The sequence below is a fragment of the Coregonus lavaretus genome, assembly GCF_964263955.1.
Source record: "Coregonus lavaretus genome assembly, chromosome: 4".
NCBI classification, from domain to species: domain Eukaryota; kingdom Metazoa; phylum Chordata; class Actinopteri; order Salmoniformes; family Salmonidae; genus Coregonus; species Coregonus lavaretus.
In genome coordinates, this window is record NC_139991.1 from 44,508,276 (window position 1) to 44,523,210 (window position 14,935).

The 14,935-nt window shown below is 44.1% G+C and overlaps 1 protein-coding gene across 1 annotated transcript in view; it reads left to right on the forward strand.

The window, feature by feature from the left end:
• Positions 1–14,935, forward strand: part of LOC311128300 (AP2-associated protein kinase 1-like) — a 43,184-nt gene that overhangs the window by 7,179 nt on the left and 21,070 nt on the right. The window contains exons 4-11 of the mRNA XM_084160390.1: positions 808–950; positions 4,574–4,695; positions 4,904–4,985; positions 5,286–5,418; positions 5,674–5,777; positions 6,015–6,109; positions 6,310–6,461; positions 14,070–14,230. Coding sequence (XP_084016516.1) covers positions 808–950; positions 4,574–4,695; positions 4,904–4,985; positions 5,286–5,418; positions 5,674–5,777; positions 6,015–6,109; positions 6,310–6,461; positions 14,070–14,230 — 992 coding nt within the window. The remainder of the gene's footprint in view (positions 1–807; positions 951–4,573; positions 4,696–4,903; positions 4,986–5,285; positions 5,419–5,673; positions 5,778–6,014; positions 6,110–6,309; positions 6,462–14,069; positions 14,231–14,935) is intronic.

A 14,935-nucleotide genomic window follows, 5' to 3' on the forward strand; every position in this document is an offset into this window, starting at 1 on the left:
TGCCTTTGAACGGGGTATGGTAGTAGGTGCCTGGCGCACTGATTTGAGTGTGTCAAGAACTGCAATGTGCTGGATTTTTCACGCTCAACAGTTTCCCGTGTGTATCAAGAAAGGTCCACCACCCAAAGGACATCCAGCCAAGTTGACACAACTGTGGGAAGCGTTTGAGTCCACATGGGCCAGCATCCCTGTGGAACGCTTTCGACACCTTGTAGAGTCCATGCCCCGTTGAATTGAGGCTGTTCTGAAAGCAAAAGGGGATGCAACGCTCTATTAGGAAGGTGTTCCTAATGTTTTGTACACTCAGTGTACAGTATAACACCATGTGAAACCTCTGAGTAAAGGCCTCTATTGTGAAGTGGTCATTTTAGATCAGTGGTATTCAAAGTCGGGGTCGAGACCCCTAGTGGGGGCAGGGGAACTGCAGTGGGGTCACCCAAAAAAAACATTAAGAGTACATGTTATTTTATAGGACGATACACACAAGTTTGTAGAAAAATAAACATTTGTAGGGGGGGTACTTGAAAATTATTTGTTGATGTAAAAATCTATATTTAACGATTTTTATGGTTGTGTCATTAGATTTGGGTGAGTTGTGGTCACAATTAATTATTGTGAAAAAAAATTGGGTCCCCAGAAATTCTGGTGAAAAAAATGGGGTCCCCGCTGTAAAAGTTTGAATACCACTGTTTTAGATGATCAAGAGACTGAGTGTCTGAGTGCAAGATGGGTGTACTGAGTGAACCTTGCTAGCTCCATACCCAGTGTGTGTGTTCAGTAATGAGACTGAGTGATGTATCTCTGCAGGGGGCCAGGTGGTGAACCTGATGAACCAGCGTCTGCAGACAGGCTTCACCGAGGCAGAGGTGCTGCAGATCTTCTGTGACACATGTGACGCCGTGTCTCGACTGCACCAGGGCAAGACACCCATCATACACAGGGACCTCAAGGTGCAGAGGAGTAGGACCCTTCTCCTGTGTTTTCTCCCACCTCCTTTCTCTGCTCCCACTCCCGCTCTCTCATCTCATTCTTGGCTTAGTCTTCCAGTCATATAAATAATATATATGTATATCTCAGTTGAGGCTGCTGAGGGGAGAACGGCTCATAATAATGTCTGGAACGGAGCGAATGGAATGGCATCAAACGCATAGAAACCATGTGTTTGATACCATTCCACTCATACCGCTCCAGCCATTACCACGAGCCTGTCCTCCCCAATTAAGGTGCCACCAACCTCCAGTGATATATATATATATATATATATATACACACACAGTGCATTCGGAAAATACTCAGACCTCTTCCCTTTTTCCACATTTTATTACGTTACAGCCTTATTCTAAAATTATTCAAAAAACTATTCCTCAATCTATAAACAAAACCCCATAATGACAAAGCAAAAACAGGTTTTTAGATTTTTTTACAAATGTATTAAAAATAAAAATCAGAAATACCTTATTTACATAAGTTTTCAGACCCTTTGCTATGAGACTCGAAATTGAGCTCATGTGCATCCTGTTTCCATTGATCATCCTTGAGATGTTTCTACAACTTGATTGGAGTCCACCTGGGGCAAATTCAATTGATTGGCCATGATTTGGAAAGGCACACACCTGTCTATATTAGGTCCCACAGTTGACAGTGCATGTCAGAGAAAAAAACCAAGCCATGAGGTCGAATGAATTGTCCGTATAGCTCAGAGACAGGATTGTGTCGAGGCACAGATCTGGGGAAGGGTGCCAAAACATTTCTGCAGCATTGAAGGTCCCCAAGAACACAGTGGCCTCCATCATTCTTAAATGGAAGAAGTTTGGAACAACCAAGACTCTTCCTAGAGCTGGCCGTCCGGCCAAACTGAGCAATCGGGGGAGAAGGGCCTTAGTCAGGGAAATGACCAAGAACCCTATGGTCACTCTGACAGAGCTCCAGAGTTCCTCTGTGGAGATGGGAGAACCTTCCAGAAGGACAACCATCTCTGCAGCACTCCACCAATCAGGCCTTTATGGTAGAATGGCCAGACGGAAGCCACTCCTCAGTAAAAGGCACATAACAGCCCGCTTGAAGTTTGCCAAAAGGCACCTAAAGGACTCTCAGATCATGAGAAACAAGATTCTCTGGTCTTATGAAACCAAGATTGAACTCTTTGGCCTGAATGCCAAGCGTCACATATGGAGGAAACCTGGCACCATCCCTACGGTGAAGCATGGTGGTGGCAACATCATTCTGTGGGGATGTTTTGAAGGTGCAGGGACTGGGAGACTAGTCAGGATCGAGGGAAAGATGAACAGAGCAAAGTACAGTCGTGGTCAAAAGTTTTGAGAATGACACAGGTATTGGTCTTCACAAAGTTCGCTGCTTCAGTGTTATGAGATATTTTTGTCAGATGTTAATATGGTATACTGAAGTATAATTACAAGCATTCCATAAGTGTCAAAGGCTTTTATTGACAAGTACATTAAGTTTATGCAAAGAGTCAATATTTGCAGTGTTGACCCTTCTTTTTCAAGACCTCTGCAATCCGCCCTGGCATGCTGTCAATTAACTTCTGGGCCACATCCTGACTGATGGCAGCCCATTCTTGCTTAATCAATGCTTGGAGTTTGTCAGAATTTGTGGGTTTTTGTTTGTCCACCGCCTCTTGAGGATCATCCACAAGTTCTCAATGGGATTAAGGTCTGGGGAGTTTCCTGGCCTTGGACCCAAAATGTCGATGTTTTGTTCCCCGAGCCACTTAGTTATCACTTTTACCTTATGGCAAGGGGCTCCATCATGCTGAAAAGGCATTGGTCGTCACCAAACTGTTCTTGGATGGTTGGGAGAAGTTTCTCTTGGAGGATGTGTTGGTACCATTCTTTATTCATGGCTGTGTTCTTAGGCAAAAATGTGAGTGAGCCCACTCCCTTGGCTGAGAAGCAACCCCACACATGAATGGTCTCAGGATGCTTTACTGTTGGCATGACACAGGACTGATGGTAGTGCTCACCTTGTCTTCTCCGGACAAGCTTTTTTCCGGATGCCCCAAACAATCGGAAAGGGGATTCATCAGAGAAAATGACTTTACCCCAGTCCTCAGCAGTCCAATCCCTGTACCTTTTGCAGAATATCAGTCTGTCCCTGATGTTTTTCCTGGAGAGAAGTGGCTTCTTTGCTGCCCTTCTTGACAGCAGGCCATCCTCCAAAGTCTTCACCTCACTGTGCGTGCAGATGCACTCACACCTGCCTGCTGCCATTCCTGAGCAAGCTCTGCACTGGTGGTGCCCTGATCCCGCAGCTGAATCAACTTTAGGAGACGGTCCTGGCGCTTGCTGGACTTTCTTGGGTGCCCTAACACCTTCTTCACAACAATTGAACCTCTCTCCTTGAAGTTCTTATAAATGGTCCGATAAATGGTTGATTTAGGTGCAATCTTACTAGCAGCAATATCCTTGCCTGTGAAGCCCTTTTTGTGCAAAGCAATGATGACGGCACATGTTTCCTTGCAGGTAACCATGGTTAACAGAGGAAGAACAATGATTTCAAGCACCACCCTCCTTTTAAAGCTTCCAGTCTGTTATTCTAACTCAATCAGCATGACAGAGTGATCTCCAGCCTTGTCCTCATCAACACTCTCACCTGTGTTAACGAGATAATCACTGACATGATGGCAGCTGGTCCTTTTGTGGCAGGGCTGAAATGCAGTGGAAATGTTTTTTTGGCATTAAGTTCATTTTCATGTCAAAGAGGGACTTTGCAATTAATTGCAATTCATTTGATCACTCTTCATGACATTCTGGAGTATATGCAAATTGCCATCATCAAAACAGAGGCAGCAGACTTTGTGAAAATTAGTATTTGTGTACTTCTCAAAACTTTTAACCACGACTGTACAGAGAGATCCTTGATGAAAACCTGCTCTAGAGCGCTCAGGACCTCAGACCAGGGTGAATGTTCACCTTCCAACAGGACAACGACCCTAAGCACACAGCCAAGACAACGCAGGAGTGGCTTTGGGACAAGTCTCTGAATGTCCTTGAGTGGCCCTGCCAGAGCCCAGATTTGAACACGATCGAACATCCCTGGAAAGACCTGAAAATAGCTGTACAGTGACGCTCCCCATCCAACCTGACAGAGCATGAGAGGATCTGCAGAGAAGGATGGGAGAAACTCCTCAAATAGAGGTGTGCCAAGCTTGTAGCATCATACCCACGAAGACTTGAGACTGTAATTTCTGCCAAAGGTGCTTCAACAAAGTGCTGAGTGAAAGGTCTGAATACTTATGTAAATGTGTTATTTCAGTTTTTTATTTTTTATAAATTTGCAAAAATGTCTAAAAAACAGTTTTGCCTTGTCATTATGGGGTATTGTGTATGGATTGATGAGGGGAAAAAACTATTTAATCCATTTTAGAGTAAGGCTGTAACAAAATGTGGAAAAAGTCAAGGGGTCTGAATACTTTCCGAATGCGCTGTGCCATTCAGCAGACACTTTCATCCAATTCACATGATCAAAAACTGAAAAGAGCAGCCGTTACGTGACTCATATTTTATCCTTCTCTGGCTTTGTTTGAATCTTCTTCTCTTTTATATCGCTGCAGGTGGAGAACATCCTGTTACATGATAAGGGACACTATGTGCTGTGTGACTTCGGCAGTGCTACCAATAAGTTCCAGAACCCACAGATTGAAGGAGTGCCAATAGTCGATGATGAAATAAAAAAGTTTGTGAACTTACATAGCTTAATACATGCCATTTCCTGCCATTTTATTTCCTTTGAATTGAGCATTTATACAGCCATAGAAGAATACAGTTCAGAAGAATACAGGCCTTTTCAGCCGTGCCTAGTCAGAGTTAGCCTTGTGTTAGTTCAATAAGGATCATGATATTCTTCATCCTCGTCTTTGTGACCTTGTCCTATTCTCTCTCAGGTACACCACTCTGTCATATCGTGCCCCTGAGATGGTAAACCTCTACAATAGCAAGATTATCACTACTAAAGCTGACATATGGGTGAGTGGACCTTGTATGTTAGATGTAGGCTTTAGTCATGGTATCAGTGCCAGCTTCTGATTTGTATGGGGCTTTTTTACAATACACTTTGCAGCAATTTGTCACAGAATGCTCATGAAAATTGTGTAAAATATATATTAGCTAAATGAAAACTTCAAACTAATTTTTGGTTTAGTTAGTACAGTAGGAAGTTAGAAGAGCCATATTTGTGTGGAGAAGCCTTTTCCCATCAGGTTTCTCGAGGCATTTGGATGTTGGCTCTAAAAGGTATGTAACTTTATTATTGTGTGTGTTCTCCAGGCGATGGGCTGTTTGCTGTATAAGCTGTGCTACTTCACTCTACCCTTCGGGGAGAGTCAGGTGGCCATCTGTGATGGCAGCTTCACCATTCCTGACAATTCCCGCTACTCCTACGACCTGCACTGCCTCATCCGTCAGTATTCCACCACTCACTGTATCTGCTATGGAAATTAGTGTCGATTTTACAACGCCATTACATATTTTCTAAGTATATTTTGTAAGTCCTGTACTACATGTTGCCTCCTTATCTAACAATGCTTAATCTATAGTTTGTGGGTTAGTCAGTGTGTTGCTTTTCTCTCTTCTGGTGTGGTTCAATTGGTCTCACTTTTTCTCTCACATTTCCTCCTCCTCCACCTCTCCTTCTCACTCTGTTGGTGTTTGTCAGGGTACATGCTGGAGCCCGACCCTGACAAAAGGCCTGACATCTACCAGGTGTCCTACTTTGCTTTTAAACTGGCTCGTCGGGACTGCCCTGTTCAGAATGTGAAGGTCAGTCTCTCTCTGCTCTGTGGTCAGTCTGTGTGGGTCAGTCTCTGTAGTGGGGTGACCTTTTCTAGTCTGTATGTCTCAGTCTCTCTCTGCTCTGGGAACAGCTGTGGATTGGTCCTCTAACAGGCTCTGAGCCAGACCTACCAATGTTCTATTCAGTCCATGCCCTGAAGCTACTGAATGTGCTTCCCAAATATACATTTACAATACTTTTGTCTCTAATCTACCCCCATATAGAACTCTCAAATTCCTGCTCAACTCCCTGAGCCAATCAAAGCCAGCGAGGCAGCTGCAGCGAAGAAGAGCCAGAGCCAGACCCAGAGTAAGGCCAGGTAAGTCTGTGTGCTGGTGTTTGTCATACAGGGGGGCTGCCTGAGTAATCTTCTGGTTGTTGTTGTTATACACACCAGTATTGCAGCTAGTATCCTTATTTTTTGTCAGTTGTGTGTTCTCTATTCTGTTTTGACATCATTCATAAGGTAATTTCGTACCATTGACAAGTTGATCACCAACTCTCACCTTTGACCCCCAGGTTGACAGACCCCGTCCCCACCACTGAGACCTCCATCACACCCCGGCAGAGGCCCAAAGCTGGCCATGCCCAGCCCAGCGCTGGCATCCTTCCCATCCAACCGGCTGCCCTCACCCCTCGCAAACGGGCCAACCTCCCTGCCCTTCCTCTAGGTATGTACCCACCCTCACTCGGCCACTCTGCCGTTGTACTGCAATTAGGCTAACATTGGTTTTATTTGGAGGCATGTTAGCTACTCAGTAGATACACAGAAGCGACTGAGGTAGATTCTCTACCCCGCGCCGGAACTTACTTACTAATAATTTGTAGAGTGCAAAATGACCGCAAGAAGCCCAAACAGATATAATATTTGACTAAAACATAATAATTTAAAACCTTGCTTACATTTGCATACGATCACGTGTATCTCTATTTATTTGACATTTTGCAGGATGAAATCTCTTTAGATGCACCAAAAAATAAAAATAAAAACAATACTCAGTAACAAGAATAATATGGCAGCTATCAATCAATTTCAATTTTATTTTATATAGCCCTTCTTACATCAGCTAATATCTCGAAGTGCTGTACAGAAACCCAGCCTAAAACCCCAAACAGCTAGTAATGCAGGTGTAGAAGCACGGTGGCTAGGAAAAACTCCCTAGAAAGGCAAAACCTAGGAAGAAACCTAGAGAGGAACCAGGCTATGAGGGGTGGCCAGTCCTCTTCTGGCTGTGCCGGGTGGAGATTATAACAGAACCATGCCAAGATGTTCAAAAATGTTCATAAGTGACAAGCATGGTCAAATAATAATCAGGAATAAATCTCAGTTGGCTTTTCATAGCCGATCATTAGAGTTTAAAACAGCAGGTCTGGGACAGGTAGGGGTTCCATAACCGCAGGCAGAACAGTTTAAACTGGAATAGCAGCAAGGCCAGGCGGACTGGGGATAGCAAGGAGTCACCACGGCCGGTAGTCCCGACGTATGGTCCTAGGGCTCAGGTCTCTCAGTTGGCTTTTCATAGCCGATCATTTAGAGTTGAAAACAGCAGGTCTGGGACAGGTAGGGGTTTCGTAGCCGCAGGCAGAACAGTTGAAACTGGAATAGCAGCAAGGCCAGGCGGACTGGGGGCAGCAGGGTGTCATCATGCCCGGTAGTCCTGACGTATGGTCCTAGGGCTCAGGTTCTCAGAGAGAAAGAGAGAACGAGAGAATTAGAGAGAGCATACTTAAATTCACACAGGACACTGGATAAGACAGGAGAAGTACTCCAGGTATAACCAACTAACCCCAGCCCCCCGACACATAAACTACTGCAGCATAAATACTGGAGGCTGAGACAGGAGCGGTCCGGAGACACTGTGGCCCCATCCGAAGAAACCCCCGGACAGGGCCAAACAGGAAGGATATAACCCCACCCACTCCGCCAAAGCACAGCCCCCGCACCACTAGAGGGATATCCCCAACCACCAACTTACAATCCTGAGACAAGGCCGAGTATAGCCCACAGAGGTCTCCACCACAGCACAAACCAAGGGGGGGGGGGGGGGCGCCAACCCAGACAGGAAGATCACGTCAGTAACTCAACCCACTCAAGTGACGCACCCCTCCCAGGGACGGCATGAAAGAGCACCAGCAGGCCAGTGACTCAGCCCCTGCAACAGGGTTAGAGGCAGAGAACCCCAGTGGAGAGGGGAACCGGCCTGGCAGAGACAGCAAGGGCTGTTCGTTGCTCCAGCCTTTCCGTTCACCTTCACACTCCTGGGCCAGACTACACTCAATCATATGACCTACTGAAGAGATAAGTCTTCAGTAAAGACTTAAAGGTTGAGACCGAGTCTGCGTCTCTCACATGGGTAGGCAGACTGTTCCATAAAAATGGAGATCTATAGGAGAAAGCCCTGCCTCCCGCTGTTTGCTTAGAAATTCTAGGGACAATTAGGAGGCCTGCGTCTTGTGACCGTAGCGTACGTATTGGTATGTACGGCAGGACCAACTCGGAAAGATAGGTAGGAGCAAGCCCATGTAACGCTTTATAGGTTAACAGTAAAACCTTGAAATCAGCCCTTGCCTTAACAGGAAGCCAGTGTAGGGAAGCTAGCACTGGAGTAATATGATCAAATTTCTTGGTTCTAGTCAGGATTCTAGCAGCCGTATTTAGCACTAACTGAAGTTTATTTAGTGCTTTATCCGGGTAGCCGGAAAATAGAGCATTGCAGTAGTCTAATCTAGAAGTAACAAATGCATGGATTAATTTTTCTGCATCATTTTTGGACAGAAAATTTCTGATTTTTGCAATGTTACGTAGATGGAAAAAAGCTGTCCTTGAAACAGTCTTGATATGTTCGTCAAAAGAGAGATCAGGGTCAAGAGTAACGCCTAGGTCCTTCACAGTTTTATTTGAGACGACTTTACAACCATCAAGATGAATTGTCAGATTTAACAGAAGATCTCTTTGTTTCTTGGGACCTAGAACAAGCATCTCTGTTTTGTCCGAGTTTAAAAGTAAAAAGTTTTCAGCCATCCACTTCCTTATGTCTGAAACACAGGCTTCTAGCGAGGGCAATTTTGGGGCTTCACCATGCTTCATTGAAATGTACAGCTGTGTGTCATCCGCATAGCAGTGAAAGTTAACATTATGTTTTCGAATAACATCCCCAAGAGGTAAAATATATAGTGAAAACAATAGTGGTCCTAAAACGGAACCTTGAGGAACACCGAAATGTACAGTTGATTTGTCGGAGGACAGACCATTCACAGAGACAAACTGATATCTTTCCGACAGGTAGGATCTAAACCAGGCCAGAACTTGTCCGTGTAGACCAATTTGGGTTTCCAGTCTCTCCAAAAGAATGTGGTGATCGATGGTGTCAAAGGCAGCACTAAGGTCTAGTAGCACGAGGACAGATGCAGAGCCTCGGTCTGACGCCATTAAAAGGTCATTTACCACCTTCACAAGTGCAGTCTCAGTGCTATGATGGGGTCTAAAACCAGACTGAAGCATTTCGTATACATTGTTTGTCTTCAGAAAGGCAGTGAGTTGCTGCGCAACAGCTTTTTCTAAAATTTTTGAGAGGAATGGAAGATTCGATATTGGCCGATAGTTTTTTATATTTTCCGGGTCAAGGTTTGGCTTTTTCAAGAGAGGCTTTATCACTGCCACTTTTAGTGAGTTTGGTACACATCCGGTGGATAGAGAGCTGTTTATTATGTTCAACATAGGAGGGCCAAGCACAGGAAGCAGCTCCTTCAGCAGTTTAGTAGGAATAGGATCCAGTATGCAGCTTGAAGGTTTAGAGGCCATGATTATTTTCATCATTGTGTCAAGAGATATAGTACTAAAACACTTAAGTGTCTCTCCCGATCCCAGGCCCTCGCAGAGCTGTGCAGATCCAGGACAGCTAAGCCCTGGAGGAATACGCAGATTCAAAGAGGAGTCCGTAATTTGCTTTCTAATGGTCATGATCTTTTCCTCAAAGAAGTTCATGAATTTATCACTGCTGAAGTGAAAACCATCCTCTCTTGGGGAATGCTGCTTTTTAGTTAGCTTTGCAACAGTATCAAAAATAAATTTTGGATTGTTCTTATTTTCCTCGATTAATTTGGAAAAGTAGGATGATCGAGCAGCAGTGAGGGCTCTTCGGTACTGCACGGTACTGTCTTTCCAAGCTAGTCGGAAGACTTCCAGTTTGGTGTGGCGCCATTTCCGTTCCAATTTCCTGGAAGCTTGCTTCAAAGCTCGGGTATTTTCTGTATACCAGGGAGCTAGTTTCTTATGACAAATGTTTTTCGTTTTTAGGGGTGCAACTGCATCTAGGGTATTGTGCAAGGTTAAATTTAGTTCCTCAGTTAAGTGGTTAACTGATTTTTGTCCTCTGACGTCCTTGGGTAGGCAGAAGGGGTCTGGAAGGGCATCAATGAATTTTTGTGTTGTCTGAGAATTTATAGCACGACTTTTGATGCTCCTTGGTTGGGGTCTGAGCAGATTATTTGTTGCGATTGCAAACGTAATAAAATGGTGGTCCGATAGTCCAGGATTTTGTGGAAAAACATTAAGATCTACAACATTTATTCCATGGGACAAAACTAGGTCCAGAGTATGACTGTGGCAGTGAGTAGGTCCAGAGACATGTTGGACAAAACCCACTGAGTCGATAATGGCTCCGAAGGACTTTTGGAGTGGGTCTGTGGACTTCTCCATGTGAATATTAAAATCACCAAAAAATTAGAATATGATCTGCTATGACTACAAGGTCTGATAGGAATTCAGGAAACTCAGAGAGGAACGCTGTATATGGCCCAGGAGGCCTGTAAACAGTAGCTATAAAAAGTGATTGAGTAGGCTGCATAGATTTCATGACTAGAAGCTCGAAAGATGAAAACGTCATTTTTTTTTTTGTAAATTGAAATTTGCTATCGTAAATGTTAGCAACACCTCCGCCTTTGCGGGATGCACGGGGAATATGGTCACTAGTGTAACCAGGAGGTGAGGCCTCATTTAACACAGCAAATTCATCAGGCTTAAGCCATGTTTCAGTCAGGCCAATCACATCAAGATTATGATCAGTGATTAGTTCATTGACTATGACTGCCTTTGAAGTGAGGGATCTAACATTAAGTAACCCTATTTTGAGATGTGAGGTATCACGATCTCTTTCAATAATGGCAGGAATGGAGGAGGTCTTTATCCTAATAAGATTGCTAGGGTGGACACCACCATGTTTAGTTTTGCCCAACCTAGGTCGAGGCACAGACACAGTCTCAATGGGTATGGCTGAGCTGACTACACTGACTATGCTATTGGCAGACTCCACTAAGCTGGCAGGTTGGCTAACAGCCTGCTGCCTGGCCTGCACCCTATTTCACTGTGGGGCTAAAGGAGTTAGAGCCCTATCTATGTTGGTAGATAAGAGGAGAGCACCCCTCCAGCTAGGATGGAGTCCGTCACTCCTCAGCAGGTCAGGCTTGATCCTGTTTGTGGGTGAGTCCCAGAAAGAGGGCCAATTATCCACAAATGTTATCTTTTGGGAGGGGCAGAAAACAGTTTTCAACCAGCGATTAAGTGCTGAGACTCTGCTGTAGAGCTCGTCACTTCCCCTAACTGGGAGGGGGCCAGAGACAATTACTCGATGCCGACACATCTTTCTAGCTGATTTACACGCTGAAGCTATGTTGCACTTGGTGACCTCTGACTGTTTCATCCTAACATCGTTGGTGCCGACGTGGATAACAATATCTCTATACTCTCTACACTCGCCAGTTTTAGCTTTAGCCAGCACCATCTTTAGATTAGCCTTAACGTCGGTAGCCCTGCCCCCTGGTAAACAGTGTATGATCGCTGGGTGATTCGTTTTAAGTCTAATACTGCGGGTAATGGAGTCGCCAATGACTAGGGTTTTCAATTTGTCAGAGCTAATGGTGGGAGCCTTCGGCGTCTCAGACCCCGTAACGGGAGGAGTAGAGACTAGAGAAGACTCAGACTCAGACTCCGACTCGCTACATAATGGGGAAAACCGGTTGAAGGTTTCTGTCGGCTGAATGAGCGACACCGGTTGAGCATTCCAACAGTATTTCCCTCCAGAAGCCATGAGAAAGTTGTCCGGCTGCAGGGACTGTGCGGGGGGAGTTATACTAACGTTACTGTCTGTACTTACTGGTGGCACAGACGCTGTTTCTTCCTTTCCTACACTGATAATACTCTTGCCTAACGATTGCGTCTGAAGCTGGGCTTGTAGCACAGCTATTCTCGCCGTAAGGCGAGAATTCTCCTGTATATTATGAGTACAGCGACTGCAATTAAAAGACATCATGTTAATGTTACTACTTAGCTTCGGCTGTTGAAGATGTTGATGAGCCATGTCCAGATAAAGCGTCCGGAGTGAAAAAGTTGAATAAGGGAAAAAAAGTTGCGATGGAAAAACGGAAAATAACGTAAAGTTGGCAGCTAAAACGCACAGGAAAATGACTCTTCTGTCTCGGGATAAACGTCCGGGGTGAAAAAGTTTAACGAAAAAAGATGAGTGAGGACAAAACTAAAAAGTTGGTAAATTTGTTGAACACAGAGATTGATTAAACGTTTATTAAAAGTAAAACGTGAATAGTTTGGCAGGTAGCCAAGTAGCAACAAACAGCAGTGTAGTAATAATAATAATAAAATAAAACGTACATAAACAGCATAAAAAAGCTATACAACTACTAGGCCTACAACTAATAAAAACGACAGAACTACTTATACAACTATGTACCTATAATACAGTGTTTTAATGCATACATATTTATAAATATCTTCACATGTTGATGTTTCTATTAGTAAAAAAACACTATTATGCGTGGGAACAGATTTCCAAAATTAAAATAACTTGGAGCTGATTTCCTGGTGTTTTTACACTTATGTCCAACAATGAAAATCCCCGCCCCCTTTTTGTTTTTGCTCAGAAAACTTGGGGGGCCACATAAAAATGCCAGTTGGGGAGCCCTGCTCTGCCCTAATGGCAGTAGCTAAGTTGGACAAAATGGAAGTAAATGAAGATGTAGGACATTGGGTACTAGCCATGATAAATACATGTCTGTGTAAGTGGGCATTTCCCTGAGGATCTAGCTAGCTCACATAGAGTTGAACCAGCACTGACCAGGAACAGTTGTTTTTTTCCCCCGTAGTTTCAGTAAATCAAATAAATGTATCTTAAGGCTCCACCTGCTCAGAACATTCTGCCAAATTTGGTTGAATTATTTCTCAAATTAGATCCAAGTTATATTTAGTCAAAAATTATAGGGCTCTCGTTAGAAACCAATGGAGTGAACACTTGGCTGGTCTGCTTAGTCTGTCTCAACATTCTCATCTAATGAGGTCTAGCCAGAGAGTTGTCGTGCTCTGATGATTTTTCCCACCTCTAACCAGACTGACTGCTCTAGACACCACTTTGCTCTGTTTTTGTGCTGCTTTTCCTCCAGTGATAGACAGGACGCAGGAGAGTTGTGTACTTGTGTTTGCATTTTGATGGGGAATTACCTTGTTACTCAATTATTTAACCAAGCAGAGCCAAGCCACTGTCACTGCTTGTGACACCTGCCATGTCTAATTATGTTACTGTATTTCTCAACAGGGAGTTAATGCAGTTAACAAACAAAACACTTAGCAGCCAATTCATTTCCGTATCTATTAGACCACATTACCATGGCAGCAGCATTACGCAGATGGGCCTTAGGCTAAACTAATACCCTATAAATCCTATAGGACATGAACTGTCATTGTTCCGTTTTACCAATTACACTTCTTCTCAATGACGATTCTTCCATGAACCTTACGGTTTGCAGAAAGCGTATATGGCAGCCAAAAAGATGGTTGCGTTACGTTTGCAAGAGCCTCACTCTCTGCTATGGCATCAATGGGGGTGCTTTAGAAATTGCTAACATGGAACTTTCTGTGTCCCGTATGCATGGTGCTAAAGAGACAAATGTTGAGCTGTGGACTACTGTTATTGAAAAAATAAGAGAACTGCCATAATATCTTCAGTAAACAGGGTCCTGTGGGGGGGGGGGGTGTTTAGTGTTTTCTCTTTTGTCCTAACTGTTGTGTCTTGTCTGTGTACCATAAATGGATTTTTTAAAATACATTTTATAAAAATAAAATTGTTGTTTGTTTAATGCCAGGGATGATGTGCTAGATATTTATGTCCTTTAACGTAATGTGTGACGACAACATTTTATGTATGTATGTAGCATGAAATATATTTTCATCGTTTCAAGACTTGTATAGTAACCAGATTCTGTACTCCTTGCAGGAGTGAACTTAAACCTTGCCCAGCAAGCGGCAGCCCTCCAATCACAGAAGGCACAGACCACAGCTCCGCCTCAGCCAGTGACCGGCCAATCACAGAACCCTCCTAGTCAGGCCACACTTCAGCTGGGTGGAAAGCCCCAAGCTGGTGCTCAGCAGAAGCAGGTAAACTCAGGCAGCCACCCAAGCCCACAGCCATACCACCCTGCATCCCACTGCTGGCTTGTCTCTGAAGCTAGCAGGGTTGGTGTCTGGTCAATCCCACCCTTAGCGGCGTTGGCAGAAAGCGGATGTTGACTGTTTTCAGGGATACAGCGTCTCACAATAGGAGTGCTGATCTAGGATCAGGTCCCCCCCTGTCCATGACGTAATCTTATTAATTGTTATCTTAAATCAGCACTCCTACTCTGAGAAGCGACCACAGATATTGTTGGAAGATTTCTAATTTGCATGATTCACCCTCTACATTGTGATAGTTGTAAGCTTTCTGGCACAAAATTAACTGCCATCAGCAGGTGGGTGCTTACACGTTGGTGGTGGATGACGTAAGTTTCCCCCATAGTGCTCTGAGGATCTGGAAGTTTTTAATGAATCTAATCAATTACAGTACAAAACCCTGCGTTTTTTACACACTTAAATGGGTTAATATAATTGGAGAAAAAAAACGTTTCTAAAGAAAATGTTCCTCTTTACACTAAGGGATCTGGAAAAATGCATTTCAAAGAAATGTAGATTTTGGGGGGGGATTTTGTTGCTTAGTGAATAAAATACACTTATACCAGCTGTAAAATACCATCTGTAAGACGAGTTGCTGCTCAGGGTTGGGTTATTGTTCAGTGGCCCCTTGTATAGACTGTGTAATGGAACAAG